The sequence below is a fragment of the Caloenas nicobarica genome, unplaced genomic scaffold (assembly GCF_036013445.1).
Source record: "Caloenas nicobarica isolate bCalNic1 unplaced genomic scaffold, bCalNic1.hap1 Scaffold_548, whole genome shotgun sequence".
Classification (NCBI taxonomy): Eukaryota; Metazoa; Chordata; class Aves; order Columbiformes; family Columbidae; genus Caloenas; species Caloenas nicobarica.
In genome coordinates, this window is record NW_027017537.1 from 1 (window position 1) to 22486 (window position 22486).

Here is a 22486-nt window from a genome sequence, read left to right on the forward strand (position 1 = left end):
AGGATGCATTTGGTATGGTCAGTGCGACTTTGAGGGGGGGTCCCCCAAATTTTGGGGGGGGGGTCAGGCTGATTGGGTGGGGGTTTCAGCTTGATTTTGAGAGGAATCAGGTTTAGGGGGGAAACAGACACTTTGGGGGGTCCCCCAGATTTTGGGGGGGCTCCCCAGATTTGGGGGGGGGGGCTCGGGCTGATTTGGGGCGTTCCAGGTTGATTTTGGGGGTTCCGGGTTGATTTGGTTTGGTCCAAGTTGCTCTGGGAGGGTCCAAGTTGATTTCGGGGGGGGGAGTCCAGGCCGCTTTTGAGCAGGCCCATGCACTTTGGGGGGGGGGATCCTCCATTTTTGGGGGATTCCCCAGAGTCAGGGGGGTCCCCCAGACTCGGGGTTGGGGTTCCCCAGATTTTGGGCGGGCTCAGTCTGATTTGGGGGTTCCAGGTTGATTTGGTTTGGTCCGACTTGGTTGGGTCGGTCCAAGTTGATTTGGGAGAGTCCAAGTTGATTTCGGGGGGGAGTCCAGGCCGCTTTTAGGCAGGCCCATGCACTTTGGGGGGGGATCCCCAGTTTTGGGGAATCCCCAGAGTCAGAGGGATCCCCAGACTCGGGGTGGGGGTTCCCCAGATTTTGGGGCGGGCTCAGTCTGATTTGGGGGTTCCAGGTGGATTTGGGTTGGTCCGAGTTGGTTGGGTCGGTCCAAGTTGATTTGGGAGAGTCCAAGTTGATTTCGGGGGGGGAGTCCAGGCCGCTTTTAGGCAGGCCCATGCACTTTGGGGGGGGATCCCCCATTTTTGGGGATTCCCTACAGTCGGGGGGGGGTCCCCTCGTTTTGGGGGGGCTCACACGGGGTCTCCTCCCCACAGAAGCGGCCGAGCCGCCGCGCGTCGTCCCGCGTCCCCCCTCGAAACGGCCACGTAGTCGTAGCGACAATGGGGGTCCCGCTCCACGTCGAACTTGCCGAAGCGCAGCTCGATCACCTGGGGGGGGGGGGGACACCCAAAAATCAGCTCGGAAACCCCCCCCCGGACACCCCAAAATCCACCTTAACCCCCCCCAGGACACCCTGAAATCCCACCCCCCCAGACACCCCAAAAATCAGCTCACAGACCCCCCCAGACGCCCCAAAAATGGGTCAGAGACCCCCCCCCAGACACCCCAAAAAACACCTTAACCCCCCCCCAGGACACCCTGAAATCCCACCCCCCAGACACACCAAAATGGGTCAGAGGACACCCCCCCCCCCCCCAGACACCCCAAAACCAGCTCGATCACCCGGGGGGGGGACATCCCAAAAATGGGTAAGAGACACCCCAAAAACCACCCAACCCCCCCCCCCAATCAACCTGGGACCCCCCAAATCAGCCTGAGCCCCCCCCCCCCCAAAATCTGGGGACTCCCCCTCAAAACCCCTGACCCCCCCAAAACCCCGGACCCCCCCCAAAACTTCCTGACCCCCCCAAACCCTCCTGACCCCCCCAAACACCCCGACCCCCCAAAAACCTTTCCGGGGGGGCCACGATGTGCCAGGCGCAGGAAACCCCGGGGGGGTAATTTTCCTCGGGCCAATTCGGGGTGTTCAGGGTCCCCTGGGGGGTCTCCAGGCGCCCCCCACAAAACGGGGGGTCTGGGGAGGGGGGAACACACACAGTGACCCCCCCCACATACACACTGAGCCCCCCCAAAAGTGTGGATGGGGGGAGGTTTGGGGGGTCATGGGGTTTGGGGGTTCAGGGGGGTCCAAGGATTTTGGGGGTTCAAGGGGTTTGGGGGGGTCCATAGGGGTTCAGAGGGTTTGGGGTTCAAGGGGGCCCATGGGGGTTAGGGGTGTTTGGGGGTCCCTGGGGGCCCATGGGGGTCGGGGGGGTTCATGGGGTTTGGGGGCCCATGGGGGTCCATGGGGTCTATGGGTCCATGGGGGTTGGGGGTTCAGGGTGTTTGGGGGTCCATGGGGCCCACTGGGGTCGGGGGGTTCATGGGGGTTCAGGGTGTTTGGGTGTTCATGGGGGTTCAGGGGATTTGGGGGTCCATTGGGGCGCATGGGGTCGGGGGGTCCATGGGGTCTATGGGGTCCCTGGGGGCCCATGGGGATTTGGGGGTCCATGGGGGTCCATGGGTTTCAGGGTGTTTGGGGGTCCATTGGGGTCTATGGGGCCCATGGGGTCGGGGGTTCATGGGGTTCAGGGGATTTGGGGGTCCATTGGGGCGCATGGGGTCGGGGGCCCATGGGGTTGGGGGTCCCTGGGGCCCATGGGGCCCCTGGGGGTTGGGGGTCCATGAGGTTTGGGGTCCCTGGGGTCCATGGGGGTTCAGGGGATTTGGGGGTCCACTGGGGCCCCATGGGGTCCATGGGGTTTGGGGGTCCCTGGGGGTCCATGGGGCCCATGGGGTCGGGGGGTTCATGGGGTCGGGGGGTCCATGGGGTTTGGGGGTCCCTGGGGGCCCATGGGGGTCCATTGGGGTCTATGGGGCCCATGGGGTCCATGGGGTTTGGGGGCCCCTGGAGGTCCATGGGGCCCATGGGGTCGGGGGGTTCATGGGGTCGGGGGTCCATGGGGTTTGGGGGTCCCTGGGGGCCCATGGGGGTCCATTGGGGTCTATGGGGCCCATGGGGTCCATGGGGTTTGGGGGCCCCTGGAGGTCCATGGGGCCCATGGGGTCGGGGGTCCATGGGGTTTGGGGTCCCTGGGGGCCCATGGGGGTCCATTGGGGTCTATGGGGCCCATGGGGCCCATGGGGTTTGGGGGTCCCTGGGGGTCCATGGGGTCGGGGGGTTCATGGGTCAGGGGGTCCATGAGGTTTGGGGGTCCCAGGGGGCCCATGGGGGTTCAGGGTGTTGGGGGTCCATTGGGGTCTATGGGGCCCATGGGGTTTGGGGGTCCCTGGGGGTCCATGGGGCCCCTGGGGTTGGGGGGTCATGGGGTTTGGGGGTCCATGGGGCCCATGGGGTCGGGGGTCCATGGGGTTTGGGGGTCCCTGGGGTCCCTGGGGTCATGGGGTTGGGGGTCCCTGGGGCCGTGGGGTCGGGGGGTCCATGGGTTTGGGGGTCCCTGGGGCCCATGGGGCCCATGGGGTTTGGGGGTCCCCGGGTCGGGGGTCCCCGCGCCCCCTCACCCCGCTGGGCGGGGGCGGCTCCGCTGAACCAGCCCAGGAAGCCCCGCCCCCCGGGGGCGCCTCACTCTCCATGCGCAGGCGCAGAGCGTTCCCCGGCGCGCGCAGCGGGCCCGGCCGGAACGTGCCGCAGAAGCGGCCGAGCAGCGGGGCCGCGGGTTCGAGTCCGCGAACACCGAGACCGAATCGAAGCGGCAGCGGGCGTCGGGTTCCAGGTCGAACACCCGGAACCAGAGCGTGGCCACCTGCCCCTCGGGACCTGGGGACACAGCAGGGGGCAGCGGTGTCACCCCCGGCCCTCGGGGACCGGGGGACAGCGCGGGGACACCGGGGGACAGCGGGGGGCAGCGGTGTCACCGCCTGCCCCTTTGGCCCTGGGACACAGCAGGGGGCAGCGGTGTCACCCCCGGCCCCTCGGGGACCGGGGGACACCGGGGGACACGGGGACAATGTCACATCACTCAGGGTGTCCCCGGATTTCGGGGTGTCCCCCCGATTTCGGGGTGTCCCCTGGGGTGGGGTGGGGTTGGGGCGCCCCCTGGGGTTTGGGGGGGTCCGTACCGTGATGGTCCATGTGCAGTTGCTGTGGGGGGGATGTTGGGGTTCGGGGGGGGTCAGGGTGCCCGTGGGGGGTTTGGGGGTGCAGGGGGGGGGGTTGGGGGGGTCCGTACCGTGATGGTCCATGTGCAGTTGCTGTGGGGGGGGTACGGTTGGGGAAACCCCTCGCTGGCCACGTAGCCCGAGTCCCCCCGGAGTTTGCCCCCCGCACGGGAACACGGGCCTGGGGACACAGCGGGGAGGGGTCACGGGGGGGGGCCCGAGCGTTTGGGGCGGGGGGGGGGCCCGGAGCTGATGGGGGTTCCAGTCCCGGGGTGGGGGGGGGGTGTCCCGGTTTGAGGGGGTCCCAGGCTGGGGTTCCCGGTCCCAGGGGGGTCTCAAGCTGGGGGGGGGGGGGGTCACCATTCTGAGGGGGGTCCCAGGCGGGGGGACACAGTCGTGGGGGGGGGTCCCGGTCCAGGAGGTCTAAGATGGGGTGGGGGGGCTCGGTTCTGAGGGGGGTCCCGGGTTCTCGGGGGGGGGTCCCGGTGCCGGGGGTCTCATCCCGGGGGGTCCCGGTGCCGGGGGGGGGTCGGTACCTGAGACATTGCGGGGTGCCGGGGTGGGGGCGCGGGCCGGGGGGGGCCCCAGGCCCAGCAGCAGCAGCAGCGGCAGCGCCGGGACCGGCGGGTTCATGGCGACCGAACCGGGGGGGGGTCCGAGCCCCGGGGGGGGGCGCGGGGGGCGGGGACTGCGCCGCGACACGCCCATAAAGGGCGGGGTTTCGTTAAGCCACGCCCCCCGATAACCCCCGCGCCGCGAGGTGGCCACGCCCCCCGCCCAGCGCAACTCAACGGGGAGGGGGCGTGGCCAACGCAAGAGGGGCGTGGCTTACCGAGGCCGCGCTCCCGCGCCGTTCCCTATTAGGGAATGGGCGCGGCTTACCTAAACCACGCCCCCCCGCGGGAGCGAAAGGGGCGTGGCCTCCGGTGCCAAGCTGGACTGGGCGGGGGCGGTGACGTCACCAAGGGGGCGGGCCGCGGCGCCCACGTGACGGGCAGCGCAGCCTGAACCACTTTAAACGGGCGGGGGGGGGGGGGGGGGCGAATTGCGGACGCCGCCTTTGATGAGCGATTCCTCCTTAATTAGCGGGCTCCCCCTTTAATTAGGCGAGCCCTGTAATTGCGGGGGTGGGATCCCCTTAATTAGCGGGCTCCCCCTTTAATTTAATGACGCGGGGGGGGGGGTGAGAGCAGCTGCGGGGGCCCCTTGGAGGTCGGGGGCCGAGGGGTCCCCGTCATTCCCTGGTTGAGTTTTTAAATCCTCTCTGGAAACGGCGTTTCTTTGCCTTTAAAAAAAAAAAAGAAAAACAACCTCACAAACCGCTTCACGGTGTTTGTTTTTTTTTTTTTTTAACGTTATTTATAACCGGTGGGAACGCCCTTCGATCACGTGCTTCCCAGCCGGCTCCTCATTGGCCGGAAAGCTGGGCCAATGGGGAGGCCGGAGGGGGAGGGGGGCGTGGCCGGGCGGTCACGTGAGCCGAGCGGCACCATGGTGAGCGGGGCCGGGGGGGGCGGAAGCGGGGCCGGGGAACCGGGACCGGGCGGGGGGGGGAACCGGAGCCCGGGGGTTTAACGGGCTCCCCCCCCCCCAGACCACGGCGCTGACCCAGGGGCTGGAGCGGATCCCGGACCAGCTGGGTTACCTGGTGATCAGCGATGGCGCCGTGTTGGCGTGAGACCCGGGACACCGGGGCGGGGTTCGGGTTCATCCCCGGTGTCCCTGACGTTCCTTCCCCCCCCCCACCCCCGGTTCGTTGCCCTCCTCCCCAAGTCGTCCGGGTGAGGCTGGAGAACGACGAGCGCTCCGCCGCGGTGCTGTCCGAGCTGGTGGGCACGGCGTGCGGGCTGCGGCTGCAGCGGGGGGCTCGAACCGCCGTTCAAGCGGCTCTCGGGTGAGTCCCGGCCGTTCCCCCCCCACCCCGGCAGCCCAGCGGGCCCCCCCCGCTGACCCCCCCCCCCGCTGTCCCCGCAGTGGTTTTCGGGAACATTCGCTGCTCGTCACCGTCTCCGGGCAGAAAGTGTTCGTGGTGAAGCGGCAGAACCGGGGCCCGGAAGCCCGTGGACCGTGTGAGGAGCCGGGGGGACGCGGGGGCACCCCGGTAAATGACGGCCCGGCGTCCCCAGGACATGTCCTGGCGTCACCCCAATAAATGTCCCGGTGTCCCCAATAAATGTCCCTGGGGTCCCCAGTAAATGACGTCCTGGTGTCCCCCCAATAAATGTCCCGGTGTCCTCAATAAATGACGTCTTGGTGTCCCCAATATATGTCCTAGTGTTCCCCCAGTAAATGTCCCAGTGTCCCCAATAAATGTCCTGGTGTCCCCAGTAAATGACGTCCTGGGGTCCCCCAATAAATGTCCCGGTGTCCCAGTAAATGACGTCCTGGGGTCCCCCATAAATGTCCCGGTGTCCCCAATAATGTCCTGGTGTCCCCCCAATAAATGTCCTGGGGTCCCCAATAAATGTCCTGATGTCCCCAATAAATGACATCTTGGTGTCCCCCAATAAATGTCCTGGGGTCCCCAATAAATGTCCTGATGTCCCCAATAAATGACGTCTTGGTGTCCCCCCAATAAATGTCCTGGCGTCACCCCAGTAAATGTCCCAGTGTCCCCCAGTAAATGACATCCTGGTGTCCCCAATAAATGTCCCGGTGTCCTCAATAAATGACGTCTTGGTGTCCCCAATATATGTCCTAGTGTTCCCCCAATAAATGTCCCAGTGTCCCCAATAAATGTCCCTGTGTCCCCTCAATTAAATGTCCCGGTGTCCTCAATAAATGACGTCTTGGTGTCCCCCCAATATATGTCCCGGTGTCCCAATAAATATCCTGGTGTCCCCAATAAATGACATCTTGGTGTCCCCCCAATAAACGTCCTGGTGTCCCCCCAATAAATGTCCTGGTGTCCCCAATAAATGTCCCGGTGTCCCCAATAAATGACATCCTGGGGTCCCCCCAATTAATGACGTCCTGGGGTCCCAATAAATGTCCCGGTGTCCCCAATAAATGTCCTGGTGTCCCCAGTAAATGACGTCCTGGGGTCCCCAATAAATGACATCCTGGTGTCCCCCCAAAAAATGTCCTGGGTGTACCCCCAATAAATGTCCTGGTGTCCCCAGTAAATGACATCCTGGTGTCCCCAATAAATGTCCTGATGTCCCCAATAAATGACGTCTTGGTGTCCTCCCAATAAATGTCCCGGTGTCCCCAATAAATATCCTGGTGTCCCCAATAAATGACATCTTGGTGTGCCCCCAATAAATGTCCTGATGTCCCCAGTAAATGACATCCTGGTGTCCCCAATAAATGTCCCGGTGTCCTCAATAAATGTCTTGGTGTCCCCCCAATAAATGTCCTGGTGTCCCCAATAAATGTCCCGGTGTCCCCCCAATAAATGTCCTGGTGTCCCCAGTAAATGACGTCCTGGGGTCCCCAATAAATGTCCTGGTGTGTCCCCAATAAATGTCCTGATGTCCCCAATAAATGACATCTTGGTGTCCCCCCAATAAATGTCCCGGTGTCCCCCCAATAAATGTCCTGGTGTCCCCAGTAAATGACGTCCTGGGGTCCCCAATAAATGTCCTGGTGTGTCCCCAATAAATGTCCCGATGTCCCCAATAAATGATGTCCTGGGGTCCCCCCAATATATGTCCCGGTGTCCCCCCAATAAATGACATCCTGGGGTCCCCCCAATTCACCCACGTCCCCCCGGTGACACCCGTGTCCCCCCGCATCCCCCCGGTGACACCCGTGTCCCCAGGCCGGTGCTTTATTGGCACAGACACACGCGGACGGCACCAGCGCGGGGACAAATAAATACCGGGGGGGACACACACACAAATAAATACCGGGATGGGGGGGGCGCGGGTGACACCCGGGACGTCCCCGTGTCCCCCGGGACGGGTCCTGGTCCCTCGACCCCCCAAACCCCCCACCCCGAGCAGCCAAATTCACAGCAGGAGCCAAGGGGTGACCAGCGCCGGGTGTCACCCCGGGTTGGGGACAGACCCTTGTCCCCGCCATGTCCCCCCCCAGGTTGGGGACAGACCCTTGTACCCCCATGTCCCCCCCCAGGCTGGGGACAGACCCCTGTGTCCCCCCATGTCCCCCCCAGGTTGGGGACAGACCCTTGTACCCCCATGTCCCCCCCCAGGCTGGGGACAGACCCCTGTGTCCCCCCATGTCCCCCCCCAGGTTGGGGACAGACCCTTGTCCCCATGTCCCCCCCAGGCTGGGGACAGACCCCTGTGTCCCCCCATGTCCCCCCCCAGGTTGGGGACAGACCCCTGTGTCCCCCCATGTCCCCCCCAGGTTGGGGACAGTCCCGTGTCCCCCCATGTCCCCCCCAGGTTGGGGACAGACCCTCGTCCCCATGTCCCCCCAGTTGGGGACAGTCCCCTGTGTCCCCCCCCGGTTGGGGACAGTCCCCGTTGGTCCCCAGCCCCTGTTCCAGTGCAGTCCCAGTGAAGCAGCAGGTTCACCCCGGGGGTGCGGGGACGTGTCCCCATCGTTGTCCCCGTCGTTGTCCCCATCGTTGTCCCCGTTGTCACTTGACGGGCTCCACCACCAGCACTTTGCACTCGCGCTTGGCGATCTTGTCCAGGGACAGCACGGCCTTGTCGGGGGGCAGGTACAGCGGCCGCCCCACGGGGGACCCCACCGGGGGGGTGATGGCGCGACGCTCCATGACGCTGCCGGACCTGGGGACACGGGCTCAGCTGAGCTGTCCCCAGGTCACCCTGAGCTGTCCCCAGGTCACCCCGAGCTGTCCTGTCCCCTCCCGGGTCATCTGAGGTGTCCCAGGTCACCCTGAGCTGTCCCCAGGTCACCCCGAGCTGTCCTGTCCCCTCCCGGGTCATCTGAGCTGTCCCCAGGTCACTCTGAGCTGTCCTGTCCCCTCCCGGGTCATCTGAGGTGTCCCCAGGTCACCCTGAGCTGTGCTGTCCCCCCCGGGTCATCTGAGGTGTCCCCAGGTCACCCCGAGCTGTCCTGTCCCCTCCCGGGTCATCTGAGCTGTCCCCAGGTCACTCTGAGCTGTCCTGTCCCCCCCGGGTCATCTGAGGTGTCCCCAGGTCGCCCTGAGCTGTCCCCAGGTCACCCCGAGCTGTCCTGTCCCCTCCCGGGTCATCTGAGCTGTCCCCAGGTCACTCTGAGCTGTCCTGTCCCCCCCGGGTCATCTGAGGTGTCCCCAGGTCGCCCTGAGCTGTCCCCAGGTCACCCCGAGCTGTCCTGTCCCCTCCCGGGTCATCTGAGCTGTCCCCAGGTCACCCTGAGCTGTCCTCAGGTCACCCTGAGCTGTCCTGTCCCACCCGGGTCACCCTGAGCTGTCCCCAGGTCACCCCGAGCTGTCCTGTCCCCTCCCGGGTCATCTGAGCTGTCCCCAGGTCACCCCGAGCTGTCCTGTCCCCCCCGGGTCACCCTGAGGTGTCCCCAGGTCACCCCGAGCTGTCCTGTCCCCTCCCTGGTCACCATGAGCCACTTGTCCCACGGCCTCCAGGTCTCTTCCCTGGCCCAGGTGTCCCCTGCTCTGTGTCCCCTGCCCTGTCCCAGGTGTCCCAGGTGTCCCCTGCTCTGTGTCCCCTGCCCTGTCCCAGGTGTCCCCTCCACATCCCCCCTTGTCCCAGCTCCCCCCGTCCCGTCCCCATTTGCGTGTCCCCCTCGTGCCGCGTGTCCCCCTCACCCCTCCCCAGCGTCCCCAGCATCCCCCGTACCCCCAGTATCCCAAACATCCCCAGTATCCCCAGCATCCCCAGTACCCCCAGCATCCCAAACATCCCCAGTACCCCCCAGCATCCCCAGTGTCCCCAGTATCCCCAGCATCTTCAGTACCCCCAGCATCCCCATTACTCCCAGCATCCCCAGTACCCCCAGCATCCCCCGTACTCCCAGCGTCCCCAGTACCCCCAGTATCCCCCATACCCCCAGCGTCCCCAGTACCCCCAGTATCCCCAGTACCCCCAGCATCCCCAGTGTCCCCAGCATCCCCCATACCCCCAGCGTCCCCAGTACCCCCAGTATCCCCAGTACCCCCAGCATCCCAAACATCCCCAGCATCCCCAGTATCCCCAACATCCCCAGTACCCCCAGTATCCCAAACATCCCCAGCATCCCCCGTACCCCCAGCATCTCCAGTACCCCCAGCATCCCCAGTACCCCCAGCATCCCCCGTACCCCCAGCATCTCCAGTACCCCCAGCATCCCCAGCATCCCCAGTACCCCCAGCATCCCCCGTACCCCCAGCATCCCCAGTACCCCCAGCATCCCCAGCATCCCCAGTACCCCCAGCATCCCCCGTACCCCCAGCATCTCCAGTACCCCCAGCATCTCCAGTACCCCCAGCATCCCCAGCATCTCCAGTACCCCCAGCATCCCCCGTACCCCCAGTACCCCCAGCATCCCCAGCATCCCCAGTACCCCCAGCATCCCCAGCATCCCCAGTACCCCCAGCATCCCCATTACTCCCAGTGTCCCCAGTACCCGCAGTGTCCCCAGCGTCCCCCGTACCTCATGAGGTGGCCGCGGTTGGGCTGCTGGTGCGAGAAGGACTGGGAGCGCCCCAGCCCGGCCTGGTGCCGCTCGACCAGCTCCCGCACGGCCGGGCTGCCGGGGCTGCTGCGGCGCGACAGCGCCCGCGGCTCCGCCGGGGCCCCCGCCACGCTGGCCGTGAACTGCAGCTTCAGCTTCATGTGCTGCGACAGCTGCGGACGCGGGGACACCGTGAGACCGGGGGGACACGGGGGGGACACGGGGGCACTGTGAGACCGGGGGGACACGGGGGACACGGGGACACCGTGAGACCGGGGGGAAAATGGGGGGACACGGGGACACCGTGAGACTGGGGGGACACGGGGGACACGGGGACACCGTGAGACCGGGGAGAAAATGGGGGGACACGGGGACACCGTGAGACCGGGGGGACACGGGGGACACGGGGACACCGTGAGACCGGGGGGACACGGGGGGGACACGGGGACACCGTGAGACCGGGGGGACACGGGGGACACAGGGGGGACACGGGGACACCGTGAGACCGGGGGGACACGGGGGGGACACGGGGGGGACACGGGGGCACCGTGAGACCGGGGGGACACGGGGGGGACACGGGGGCACCGTGAGACCGGGGGGACACGGGGGACACGGGGACACCGTGAGACCGGGGAGAAAATGGGGGGACATGGGGACACCGTGAGACCAGGGGGACATGGAGGGGACACGGGGACACTGTGAGACCGGGGGGACATGGAGGGGACACGGGGACACTGTGAGACCGGGGAGAAAATGGGGGGGACACGGGGACACCGTGAGACTGGGGAGAAAATGGGGGGACACGGGGACACCGTGAGACCGGGGGGACATGGAGGGGACATGGGGACACCGTGAGACCCGGGGGACATGGGGGGGACACAGGGACACCGTGAGACCGGGGGGACACGGGGGGGACACGGGGGCACCGTGAGACCGGGGGGACATGGAGGGGACACGGGGACACTGTGAGACCGGGGAGAAAATGGGGGGACATGGGGACACCGTGAGACCAGGGGGACATGGAGGGGACACGGGGACACTGTGAGACCGGGGGGACATGGAGGGGACACGGGGACACTGTGAGACCGGGGGGACATGGAGGGGACATGGGGACACTGTGAGACCGGGGAGAAAATGGGGGGGACACGGGGACACCGTGAGACTGGGGAGAAAATGGGGGGACACGGGGACACCGTGAGACTGGGGGGACATGGAGGGGACATGGGGACACCGTGAGACCCGGGGGACATGGGGGGGACACAGGGACACCGTGAGACTGGAGGCACACGGGGGGGACATGGGGACACTGTGATACTGGGGTGGACACTGTGAGACTGGGGGGGACACGGAGGGGACACCGTGAGACTGGGGGGACACTGGGAGACACATGGAGCGGCCGTGGGGACCCGGGGGGGACATAGAGGGACCTGGGGGGGACACTGAGGAGACACACGGAGGGGACACAGAGGGACCTGGGGGGGACACGGAGGGGACCCGGGGGGACCTGGGGGGGACACAGAGGCCCCGGGGGGGCCGCGGGGCTCCCACCTCAAACAGCCCGGCCCGCAGCGCCTGGAAGGCCACGCGGATGGTCCGCGCGCTGCCCTTGCGCGAGTAGCCCAGGTTGGTGAGCGGCGTGTGGCAAACGACGGCGTCCAGAGCGGCCTGAGCCGCGCGGCCGTCGGCGCCCGACGGCGGCTTCGCTGCGGGGACAGCGGCGCCGCCGCGCTGGCCACAGCCACACGCCCCCGGCCCCATCCTGGTCCCCATCCGGGTCCCCTGTCCCCATCCACACACCCCTTGTCCCCATCCGGCCACCCCTGTCCCCATCCAGACACCCGTGTCCCCATCCGGCCACCCCCAGGTCCCCTGTCCCCATCCAGACACCTCTGTCCCCATCCAGACACACCTTGTCCCCATCCGGGTCCCCTGTCCCCATCCAGGTCCCCTGTCCCCATCCAGACACACCTTGTCCCCATCCGGGTCCCCTGTCCCCATCCAGGTCCCCTGTCCCCATCCAGACACCCCTTGTCCCCATCCGGGTCCCCTGTCCCCATCCACACACCCCTGTCCCCATCCAGACACCCGTGTCCCCATCCGGCCACCCCCAGGTCCCCTGTCCCCATCCAGACACCCCTGTCCCCATCCACACACCTTTGTCCCCATCCACACACCCCTGTCCCCATCCACACACCCTTGTCCCCATCCAGGTCCCCTGTCCCCATCCGGGTCCCCTGTCCCCATCCGGGTCCCGTCCCCATCCGGCCACCCCTGTCCCCATCCAGGTCCCCTGTCCCCATCCAGCCACCCCTGTCCCCATCCAGGTCCCCTGTCCCCATCCGGGTCCCGTCCCCATCCAGACACCTGTGTCCCCATCCGGCCACCCCCAGGTCCCCTGTCCCCATCCAGACACCCCTGTCCCCATCCAGACACCCCTTGTCCCCATCCGGGTCCCCTGTCCCCATCCACACACCCCTGTCCCCATCCAGACACTCCTGTCCCCATCCGGCCACCCCCAGGTCCCCTCTCCCTGTCCAGCCACCTCGTGTCCCCATTCGGGTCCCCTGGCCCCATCCGGCCACCCCTTGTCCCCATCCACACACCCCTGGCCCCATCCAGACACCCGTGTCCCCATCCAGGTCCCCTGTCCCCATCCAGACACCCGTGTCCCCAACCGGGTCCCCTGTCCCCATCCACACACCCCTGTCCCCATCCAGACACCCGTGTCCCCAACCGGGTCCCCTGTCCCCATCCACACACCCCTGTCCCCATCCAGACACCTGTGTCCCCATCCGGCCACCCCCAGGTCCCCTGTCCCCATCCAGACACCCCTGTCCCCATCCAGGTCCCCTGTCCCCATCCACACACCCTTGTCCCCATCCAGGTCCCCTGTCCCCATCCAGACACCCCTGTCCCCATCCAGGTCCCCTGTCCCCATCCACACACCCCTGTCCCCATCCACACACCCTCATCCCCAACCGGGTCCCCTGTCCCCATCCGGGTCCCCTGTGCCCATCCAGGTCCCCTGTCCCCATCCAGACACCCCTTGTCCCCATCCAGGTCTCCTGTCCCCATCCGGGTCCCCTGTCCCCATCCACACACCCCTGTCCCCATCCAGGTCCCCTGTCCCCATCCAGCCACCCCTGTCCCCATCCAGGTCCCCTGTCCCCATCCACACACCCCTGTCCCCATCCAGGTCCCCTGTCCCCATCCAGCCACCCCTGTCCCCATCCAGGTCCCCTGTCCCCATCCAGCCACCCCTGTCCCCATCCAGGTCCCCTGTCCCCATCCGGGTCCCGTCCCCATCCGGCCACCCCTGTCCCCATCCACCCCCTCCCACGTCCTGTCCCATTGACCCCCAGGGCCACCCCAACCCCCTCCGTCCCCCGTGTCCCCATTGTCCCCGTTGTCCCCCCCCGCGTCCCCACCAGCCGTGGCGGCCTCGGGCGTCCAGACGAGCCGCACGGCCAGGAAATCCTGCAGGTCGTTGAGCAGCGTGTAGGTGACGGTGAAGCGCTGGCGCGCGCGCACCGGGGACTCGCAGGCGGCCGTCATCACGAACCGCGGCCGCTCCAGCCGGATGCTCGGCAGCCTGGGGACAGCGGGGGACGGTGACACGTGGGGACGGACAGCGGGGGGGGGACAGGGACATCTGTGGGTCCCCCATGGGGGGCAGGAGGGGCCAAGGGACCTTCCCCGCTTGGGGACAGGGGACACTGGGGACTCTGTGCTTGGGGACAGGGGATGTTGGGGACAGAGGACACTGGGGACTCTGTGCTTGGGGACAGGGCACACTGGGGACAGAGGGCGTTGGGGACTCTGTGCTTGGGGACAGGACACACTGGGGACAGGGGACATTGGGGACCCTCCCTGCTTGGGGACAGTGGGGACAGGGGACGTTGGGGACTCTCTGTCCTTAGGGAGAGGAGATGTTGGGGACTGTCCCCACTCAGGGACAGCACACATTGGGGACAGCACACATTGGGACCATCCCCGCCTGGGGACAGGACACATTGGGGACAGCACACATTGGGGACAGGGCTTGTGGGGAGTGTCCCCGCCTGGGGACAGGACACATTGGGGACAGCACACACTGGGGACAGCACGCATTGGGGACAGCATGCATTGGGGACAGGGCTCGTGGGGAGCGTCCCCACCTGGGGACAGCACGCATTGGGGACAGCACGCACTGGGACCGTCCCCACCTGGGGACAGGACACATTGGGGACAGCACTCATTGGGGACGGCACGCATTGGGACCGTCCCCACCTGGGGACAGCACACATTGGGGACAGCACTCATTGGGGACAGCACGCACTGGGGACAGCACGCACTGGGGACAGGGCTCGTGGGGAGCGTCCCCACCTGGGGACAGCACACATTGGGGACAGCACGCATTGGGGACAGCACACATTGGGACCGTCCCCACCTGGGGACAGGACACATTGGGGACAGCACGCATTGGGGACAGCACGCATTGGGACCGTCCCCACCTGGGGACAGGACACATTGGGGACAGCACACACTGGGGACAGCACGCATTGGGACCTTCCCCACCTGGGGACAGGACACATTGGGGACAGCACACATTGGGGACAGCACGCATTGGGGACAGCGCACACTGGGGACAGCGCACACTGGGGACAGCACGCATTGGGGACAGCACGCACTGGGGACAGGGCTCGTGGGGAGCGTCCCCACCTGGGGACAGCACACATTGGGGACAGCACGCATTGGGGACAGCACGCATTGGGGACAGGGCTCGTGGGGAGCGTCCCCACCTGGGGACAGGACACATTGGGGACAGCACGCATTGGGGACAGCACGCATTGGGGACAGCGCACACTGGGGACAGCACGCATTGGGGACAGCACGCATTGGGGACAGGGCTCGTGGGGAGCGTCCCCGCCCGGGGCCAGCACACATTGGGGACAGCACGCACTGGGGACAGCACACATTGGGAACAGGGCTCGTGGGGAGCGTCCCCGCCTGGGGACAGGACACATTGGGGACAGGACACATTGGGGACAGCACGCACTGGGGACAGGGCTCGTGGGGAGCGCCCCCGCCCGGGGCCAGCACACATTGGGGACAGCACGCATTGGGGACAGGGCTCGTGGGGAGCGTCCCCACCTGGGGACAGCACACATTGGGGACAGCACGCATTGGGGACAGCACACATTGGGGACAGCACGCACTGGGGACAGGGCTCGTGGGGAGCGTCCCCACCTGGGGACAGCACGCATTGGGGACAGCACGCATTGGGGACAGCACACACTGGGACCGTCCCCACCTGGGGACAGCACGCATTGGGGACAGCACGCACTGGGGACAGGGCTCGTGGGGAGCGTCCCCACCTGGGGACAGCACGCATTGGGGACAGCACGCACTGGGGACAGCACGCACTGGGGACAGGGCTCGTGGGGAGCGTCCCCACCTGGGGACAGCACGCATTGGGGACAGCACACACTGGGGACAGGGCTCGTGGGGAGCGCCCCCGCCCGGGGCGGCTCTCACCGGTAGTGGGTGTAGATGCTGCTGGTGAAGGGCAGTTTGGGTGTGGACCACTGGACCACGGCCACCAGCGGCACCTCCAGGCCCTGCCGGCGGGGACAGCGGCTCAGGGACGTCCCCATCACCGTGGGGCCCCAAGGGGACGGTCCCCACGTCCCCCTGGACGAGCGTCCATGGCGAGGACGGGGACGTGGGGGTCCCTGCTGTCCCCAGGGAGGGGACAAGGCCGCCAGTTGGGAGGGACGTCCCCCAGTGTCCCCACAGTGTCCCCTCACCCCGTGTCCCCCCACTGTCCCCTCACCCCTGATGTCTCCTCATTCCTGGTGTCCCCCCAGTGTCCCCTCACCCCCATGTCCCCCAGTTGTCCCGTCACCCCTGGTGTCCCCTGGTGTCCCCTGACCCCCTGTGTCCCCCCACCCCGGTGTCCCCCAGTTGTCCCTTCAACCCCGGTGTCCCCTGACCCGCCATGTCCCCACAGTGTCCCCTCACCCCCAGTGTCCCCTGACCCCCCATGTCCCCCCACCCCAGTGTCCCCCAGTTGTCCCTTCAACCCCAGTGTCCCCTGACCCCCCATGTCCCCACAGTGTTCCCTCACCCCTGGTGTCCCCTGGTGTCCCCTGACCCCCTGTGTCCCCCCACCCCGGTGTCCCCCAGTTGTCCCTTCAACCCCAGTGTCCCCTGACCCGCCATGTCCCCACAGTGTCCCCTCACCCCTGTGTCCCCACACTGTCCCCTCACCCCCAGTGTCCCCTGACCCCCCATGTCCCCCCACCCCGGTGTCCCCCAGTTGTCCCTTCAACCCCAGTGTCCCCTGACCCCCCATGTCCCCACAGTGTCCCCCCACTGTCCCTTCACCCCCAGTGTCCCCTCACCCCCGTGTCCCCCCGCTGTCCCCTCACTCCCGGTGTCCCCTGACCCCCCATGTCCCCCCACCCCATGTCCCCCAGTTGTCCCCCCAGCCCGTGTCCCCCGCTGTCCCCCCACCTCCTTGGCGTCCTCGGGGGGCCTCTCGGGCGCCTGCAGCTGGAACAGGAAGTTTTGCTCCTCGAGGGCGCTGAGGGCGCAGGGACCCCCCGGGGCGGCCCCGGCCACGCGGCAGAACGCGCCCACCGGCACCTCGCCCGACTGGTGGCTGCGGGGGGACACGCGCTGACGCGGGGGGGACGCGGGGACCCTCGGGGACACACGGGGTGACACAGGGACCCCCTGGTGACACGGGGGTGACACGGGGACCCTCGGGGACACTGGGGTGGCATGGGGACCTTCAATGACATGGGGGTGACACAGGGGTGACACAGGGACCCTCAGTGACACACAGGGGTGACACAGGGACCCTCGGTGACACAGGGACCCTCGATGACGTGGGGGGGACGCAGGGACCCTCAGGGACACAGGGAACCCTCGGTGACACACAGAGGTGACACAGGGACCCTCAGTGACAGGGGGGTGGCGTGGGGACCGTCGGGGACACGGGGACCCCTCAGTGATGCAGGGGTGACACAGGGACCCTCGATGACATGGGGGGGATGTGGGGACCCTCAGGGACACAGGGAACCCTCGGTGACACACAGGGGTGACACAGGGACCCTCAGTGACAGGGGGGTGGCGTGGGGACCCTCGGGGACACGGGGACCCCTCAGTGACACAGGGGTGACATGGGGACCCTCAGTGACATAGGGACCCTTTGGTGACAGGGGGATGACACGGGCACCCTCAGGGACACAGGGACCCCTCGGTGACACACGGGGACCCCACGGCCACCCAGGACAGGGACACGGCCCCGCCCTCACAAAAACAGGGCCCTACGGGGGGTGGCACATCTGTCCCCTTGTCACCCCGGGGCCGGTGCCCCCGATGTCCCCAGCTCTCACCAGACGTCATCAACCAGCAGGACGGAGCCGTCGGGCATGACGGGCAGGTAACTGGCGTTGAAGTTGGGCAGGATCCGCACGTCCCACAGCGAGATCTCCTCCTGCGACCAGCCGTTCAGCACTGGGGACATGGGGACATGGGGACGTGGGGACGTGGGGACATGGGGACGTGGGGACGTGGGGACGTGGGGGACATGGGGGGACACGGGGGACATCAGGGAACAGCATGGAGGACACTGTCCTGTGCCACCACTCTGTGCTCATCCCACTGACCTGTCCCCATGTCACCATGCTGTCCCCGTGTCACCGTGCCATCCCCACGTCACTGTCCTGTCCTGTGCCACCATCCCATCCCCACGTCCCCATCCCGTCCCCGTGTCCCCGCGCTGTCCCCGTGTCACTGTCCCATCCCCGTGTCGCTGTCCTGTCCTGTGCCACCATCCCGTCCCCACGTCACCATCCTGTCCCCGTGTCCCCACACTGTCCCCATGTCCCCATGCTGTCCCCGTGTCCCCGCGTCACCATTCCGCCCCCGCGTCCCCATGCTGTCCCCATGTCCCCGCGTCACCATCCCCGTGTCCCCGCGTCCCCACGCTGTCCCCATGTCCCCACGCTGTCCCCGTGTCCCCGCACTGTCTCCGTGTCCCTGCGTCACCATCCTGTCCCCGTGTCCCCACGCTGTCCCCATGTCCCCGCGCTGTCCCCATGTCCCCGCGTCACCATTCCGTCCCCATGTCCCCACGCTGTCCCCATGTCCCCGCATCACCATTCTGTCCCCGTGTCTCCACGCTGTCCCCGTGTCCCCGTGTCCCCATCCTGTCCCCGTGTCCCCATGCTGTCCCTGTGTCCTCGCGCTGTCCCCGTGTCCCCATGCTGTCCCCATGTCCCCGCACTGTCCCCGTGTCCCCATGCTGTCCCCGTGTCCCCGCGCTGTCCCCATGTCCCCACGCTGTCTCCATGTCCCCACGCTGTCCCCGTGTCCCCGCGTCACCATCCTGTCCCCGTGTCCCCATGCTGTCCCCGTGTCCCCGCGCTGTCCCCGTGTCCCCGTGTCCCCATGCTGTCCCCGTGTCCCCATGCTGTCCCCGTGTCCCCGCGCTGTCCCCGTGTCCCCGCGTCACCATCCTGTCCCCGTGTCCCCATGCTGTCCCCGTGTCCCCGCGCTGTCCCCGTGTCCCCGTGCTGTCCCCTCACCTTTGAGCACCGTCAGGTACTTCCCGGACACGCTGAGCTGGCGGCACCGAACCACGGGCGGGGGCAGAACCGTCAGCAGGGAACTCACTGCGGGGACACCCGTCAGGGACGTGGGGACACCGAGAGGACACGGGGGACACAGGGACAGGACACGGGAGGCGATGCAAGGAGGGGACACAAGGAGGGGACACAAGGAGGGGACACGGGCGTCAGGGTCACTGGATGGAACACGAGGAGGGGACACGGGAGGGGACACAGGAGGGGACACGGGAGGGGACACGGGCGTCAGGGTCACTGGACGGAACACGAGGAGGGGACACGGGAGGGGACACGGGGAAGGGACAGGGGCATCAGGGACACCAGAGGGGACATGGGGACGGGACACCAGAGGGGACACGGGGAGGGGACACCAGGCAGTCAGTGGGGACACGGGGAGTCAGGGGACACCGGAGGGGACACCGGTGGGGACAGGGGCAGTCAGGGGACACGGGGAGGGGACACCAGAGGGGACATGGGGAGGGGACACTGGAGGGGACACTGGCAGTCAGGGGACACCGGAGGGGACATGGGCAGTCAGGGGACACGGGGAGAGGACACCAGAGGGGACACTGGAGGGGACACTGGAGGGGACATGGGCAGTCAGGGGACACGGGAGGGGACATGGGGAGGGGACACCGGAGGGGACATGGGGAGGGGACATAGGCAGTCAGGGGACACCGGAGGGGACATGGGGAGGGGACACCGGAGGGGACATGGGGAGGGGACATGGGCAGTCAGGGGACATGGGGAGGGGACACCAGAGGGGACATGGGGAGAGGACACCGGAGGGGACACTGGCAGTCAGGGGACACCAGTGGGGACATGGGGAGGGGACAAAGAGAGGGGACACGGGCAGTCAGGGGACACCGGAGGGGACACGGGGAGGGGACACCGTCGGGGACACCGCTGGGGACCCGGGGAGGGGCCGCGGTGCCGCCCTCACCCTGCGCCTTGAAGGCGCCCTGCTCGGCGCGGAACACGCTGGCGGGCGCGCGCGTCTGCAGCAGCCGCAGGTACCCGCCGGCCCCCCGCAGCTCGGCCGCCTCCGCGTCCCTTTTCCACACGGTCACCACGATCTGGGGACAGCAGGGACGCTGACGGGCGGCCCCGGGTCCCGTCCTGTCCCCTCCCGGCCCCGGGTGCCCTCGGCCTCACCTTGGCCTTGACGGTGCCGGGCGGCAGCTTGTCCAGGGCGACGGTCAGCGGGAAGATCACCTCGTCGGTGCACACGATGGGGTCCTCCACGGGGACCTGGGGACAGCGCCGGTGGCCGTGACACTGTCCCCGTGGCCCCATCCACTTGTCCTTGTGCCCATCCCCTTGTCTTTGTCCCCATCCCTTTGTCCCCTTGTCCCCATCCCCTTGTCCTCGTCCTCACCCCTTTGTCCCCATCCTCATCCCGTTCTTCCTGTTCCCTTGTCCCCATCCCCTCGTCCTTGTCCCCAACCCCTTCTCCCCTTGTCCCCATCCCCATCCCCTTGTCCCCATCCCCTTGTCCCCATCCCCTCGTCCTTGTCCCCTTGTCCCCATCCCCATCCCCTTGTCCCCATCCCCTTGTCCCCATCCCCCTCGTCCTTGTCCCCTTGTCCCCATCCCCATCCCCTTGTCCCCATCCCCATCCCTTTGTCCCCATCCCCTTGTCCCCATCCCCATGTCCTTGTCCCCATGTCCCCATCCCCGTCCCTTTGTCCCCATCCCCTTGTCCCCATCCCCTCATCCCCATCCCCATGTCCTTGTCCCCTTGTCCCCATCCCCTTGTCCCCATCCCCTTGTCTCCATCCCCTCGTCCTTGTCCCCTTGTCCTCATCCCCATCCCCTTGTCCCCATCCTTGTCCCTTTCTCCCTGTCCCCTTGTCCCCATCCCCTTGTCCCCATCCCCGTCCCTTTGTCCCTGTCCCCTTGTCCCCATCCCCTTGTCCCCATCCCCGTCCCCTTGTCCCCGTCCCCTCATCCCTGTCCCCTTGTCCCCATCCCCATCCCCTTGTCCCCATCCCTGTCCCTTTGTCCCCGTCCCCTTGTCCCCATCCCCGTCCCCTTGTCCTTGTCCCCTTGTCCCCGTCCCCTTGTCCCCCCCTGCTCCCCCCGTCCCCCTCACCCACCCCGGTGGCCGCTCTGCCGGGGGGTCCCTGACTGTGCGTCAGCATCGCCCGACACTCCCGGAACGCTCCGGGCTCCGCCGCGGCCCCGCTCCCGGTCCCGTCCCCGGTTCCATCCGCGTCCGCGTCCCCGTCCCGGTCCCCGGGGCTCACACTGGCCAGGGCCGCCAGCTCGGCGGCCAGTTCGGCCCAGGGGCCCCCGCCGCTGCCCGGCCGGCACCGCAGCACCAGCAGGAACCGCACGGTCTCGCCCAGGTACAGGTGGTTGCGGCGGGGGAGCGCCCGGTACCGGCCCGGTTCCCCCGACAGCAGCTCCCGGGCCGCGAACGGCACCGCGGGGAAGTACATGAAGTAATCGCACTGCGACTCCATGGGGCGGCGGCCCCGGGACCGGGGGAGAACGGGGAGAACCGGGAACGGGAGTGGGGGAACCGGGAACGGGGGGAACCGGGAGAACCGGGAACGGGGGGAACCGGGAGCGGGGGGAACCGGGAGCGGGAGCGGGGGAAACCGAGAACGGGGGGAACCGGGAGCGGGGGGAACCGGGAACGGGGGGAACCGGGAGCGGGGGGAACCGGGAACGGGGGGAACCGGGAGCGGGGGGAACCGGGAGAACCGGGAACGGGGGGAACCGGGAACGGAGGGAACCGGGAGCGGGAGCGGGGGGAACCGGGAGCGGGGAGAACCGGGAACGGGGGGAACGGGGAGAACGGGGGGAACCGGGAACGGGGGGAACCGGGAGCGGGGAGAAGCGGGAACGGGGGGAACCGGGAACGGGGGGAACCGGGAGCGGGGAGAACCGGGAACGGGGGGAACCGGGAGCGGGCGCGGGCGGTTCCCGGTGGCGGAACCGGCGCCGCTGCCGGAAGCGCGCCGCGGCGGGGAGCAGCGCAGGGCGTGGGGCGGAGCGCGGAGCGCATCGATACCCCCCCCCCCTCCCCCCCGCGGGGACCAATCAGCGCCCGGCGGAGGCGGGACGTCCGGCGCCGAGTGACTGACAGCAGCGGCAGCCAATGGGCGGTCTGGTTCCAGTCTTTTTTTTTTTATTATTATTATTGCCATGGTTACCACAAAGCGCGGCCGATCCCTGGGGGCCCGATCCTGGGAGGGGGGCCCGATCCGGGGGGGGGGGAGGCCGATCCCGGGAAACTGAGGCACAGGGCTGTACCGTGGGGGGCGGGGCCCGGGGAAACGGAGGCCGTACCGGGGGGGGGCCGAGCCCGAGGGGGGGGCGGGGGGGACGTTACCGCAGCGGGAAACTGAGGCACGAGTGGTCCGGGGGGCCCGTGACCCCGGCAGCGGGGGGGGCACAGTGCCCGGCCCAGCTAAACCTGGCCCAGCTAAACCCAGCTGGGCTAAAGCCGCAGGGGCTGAGCCCAGTCCAACTAATCCCAGTCCAGCTAAACCCAGCTAATCCCAGTCTAGCTAAACCTGGTCCAGCTAAACCTGGTCCGGCTAAACCCGGTCCAGCCAAACGCGGCTAATCCCAGTCCAGCCAGACCCGGCCCAGCCAGACCCAGCTAATCCCAGTCCAGCTAAACC

At 67.5% G+C, this 22486-nt stretch overlaps 3 protein-coding genes across 3 annotated transcripts; 1 reads left to right on the forward strand and 2 right to left on the reverse strand.

Annotated features, from left to right (window-relative positions):
• Positions 1–796: 796 nt before the first annotated feature.
• LOC136002856 (procollagen C-endopeptidase enhancer 1-like) lies at positions 797–4335 on the reverse strand. Its single transcript, XM_065658100.1, is given in 10 exon segments — positions 797–902; positions 904–971; positions 1476–1618; positions 3106–3168; positions 3171–3272; positions 3275–3360; positions 3772–3854; positions 3856–3883; positions 4063–4066; positions 4239–4335. Coding segments are annotated over 10 exon segments (780 nt in total).
• Positions 4336–5145: 810 nt separating this feature from the next.
• LAMTOR4 (late endosomal/lysosomal adaptor, MAPK and MTOR activator 4) lies at positions 5146–5924 on the forward strand. Its single transcript, XM_065658106.1, has 3 exons — positions 5146–5196; positions 5297–5596; positions 5677–5924. Exons 2-3 carry the CDS (start codon positions 5361–5363, stop codon positions 5852–5854), a joined length of 414 nt encoding a protein of 137 aa, XP_065514178.1. The 5' UTR covers positions 5146–5196; positions 5297–5360; the 3' UTR covers positions 5855–5924.
• Positions 5925–8102: 2178 nt separating this feature from the next.
• On the reverse strand, positions 8103–21825 carry TRAPPC14 (trafficking protein particle complex subunit 14). Its single transcript, XM_065658107.1, has 11 exons — positions 20948–21825; positions 20004–20099; positions 19792–19924; positions 18810–18896; positions 17616–17736; positions 16729–16876; positions 15748–15830; positions 13659–13822; positions 11779–11933; positions 10210–10403; positions 8103–8405 (listed from the first exon to the last, which is right to left on the reverse strand). Exons 1-11 carry the CDS (start codon positions 21314–21316, stop codon positions 8252–8254), a joined length of 1704 nt encoding a protein of 567 aa, XP_065514179.1. The 5' UTR covers positions 21317–21825; the 3' UTR covers positions 8103–8251.
• Between the last annotated feature and the right edge of the window lie 661 nt (positions 21826–22486).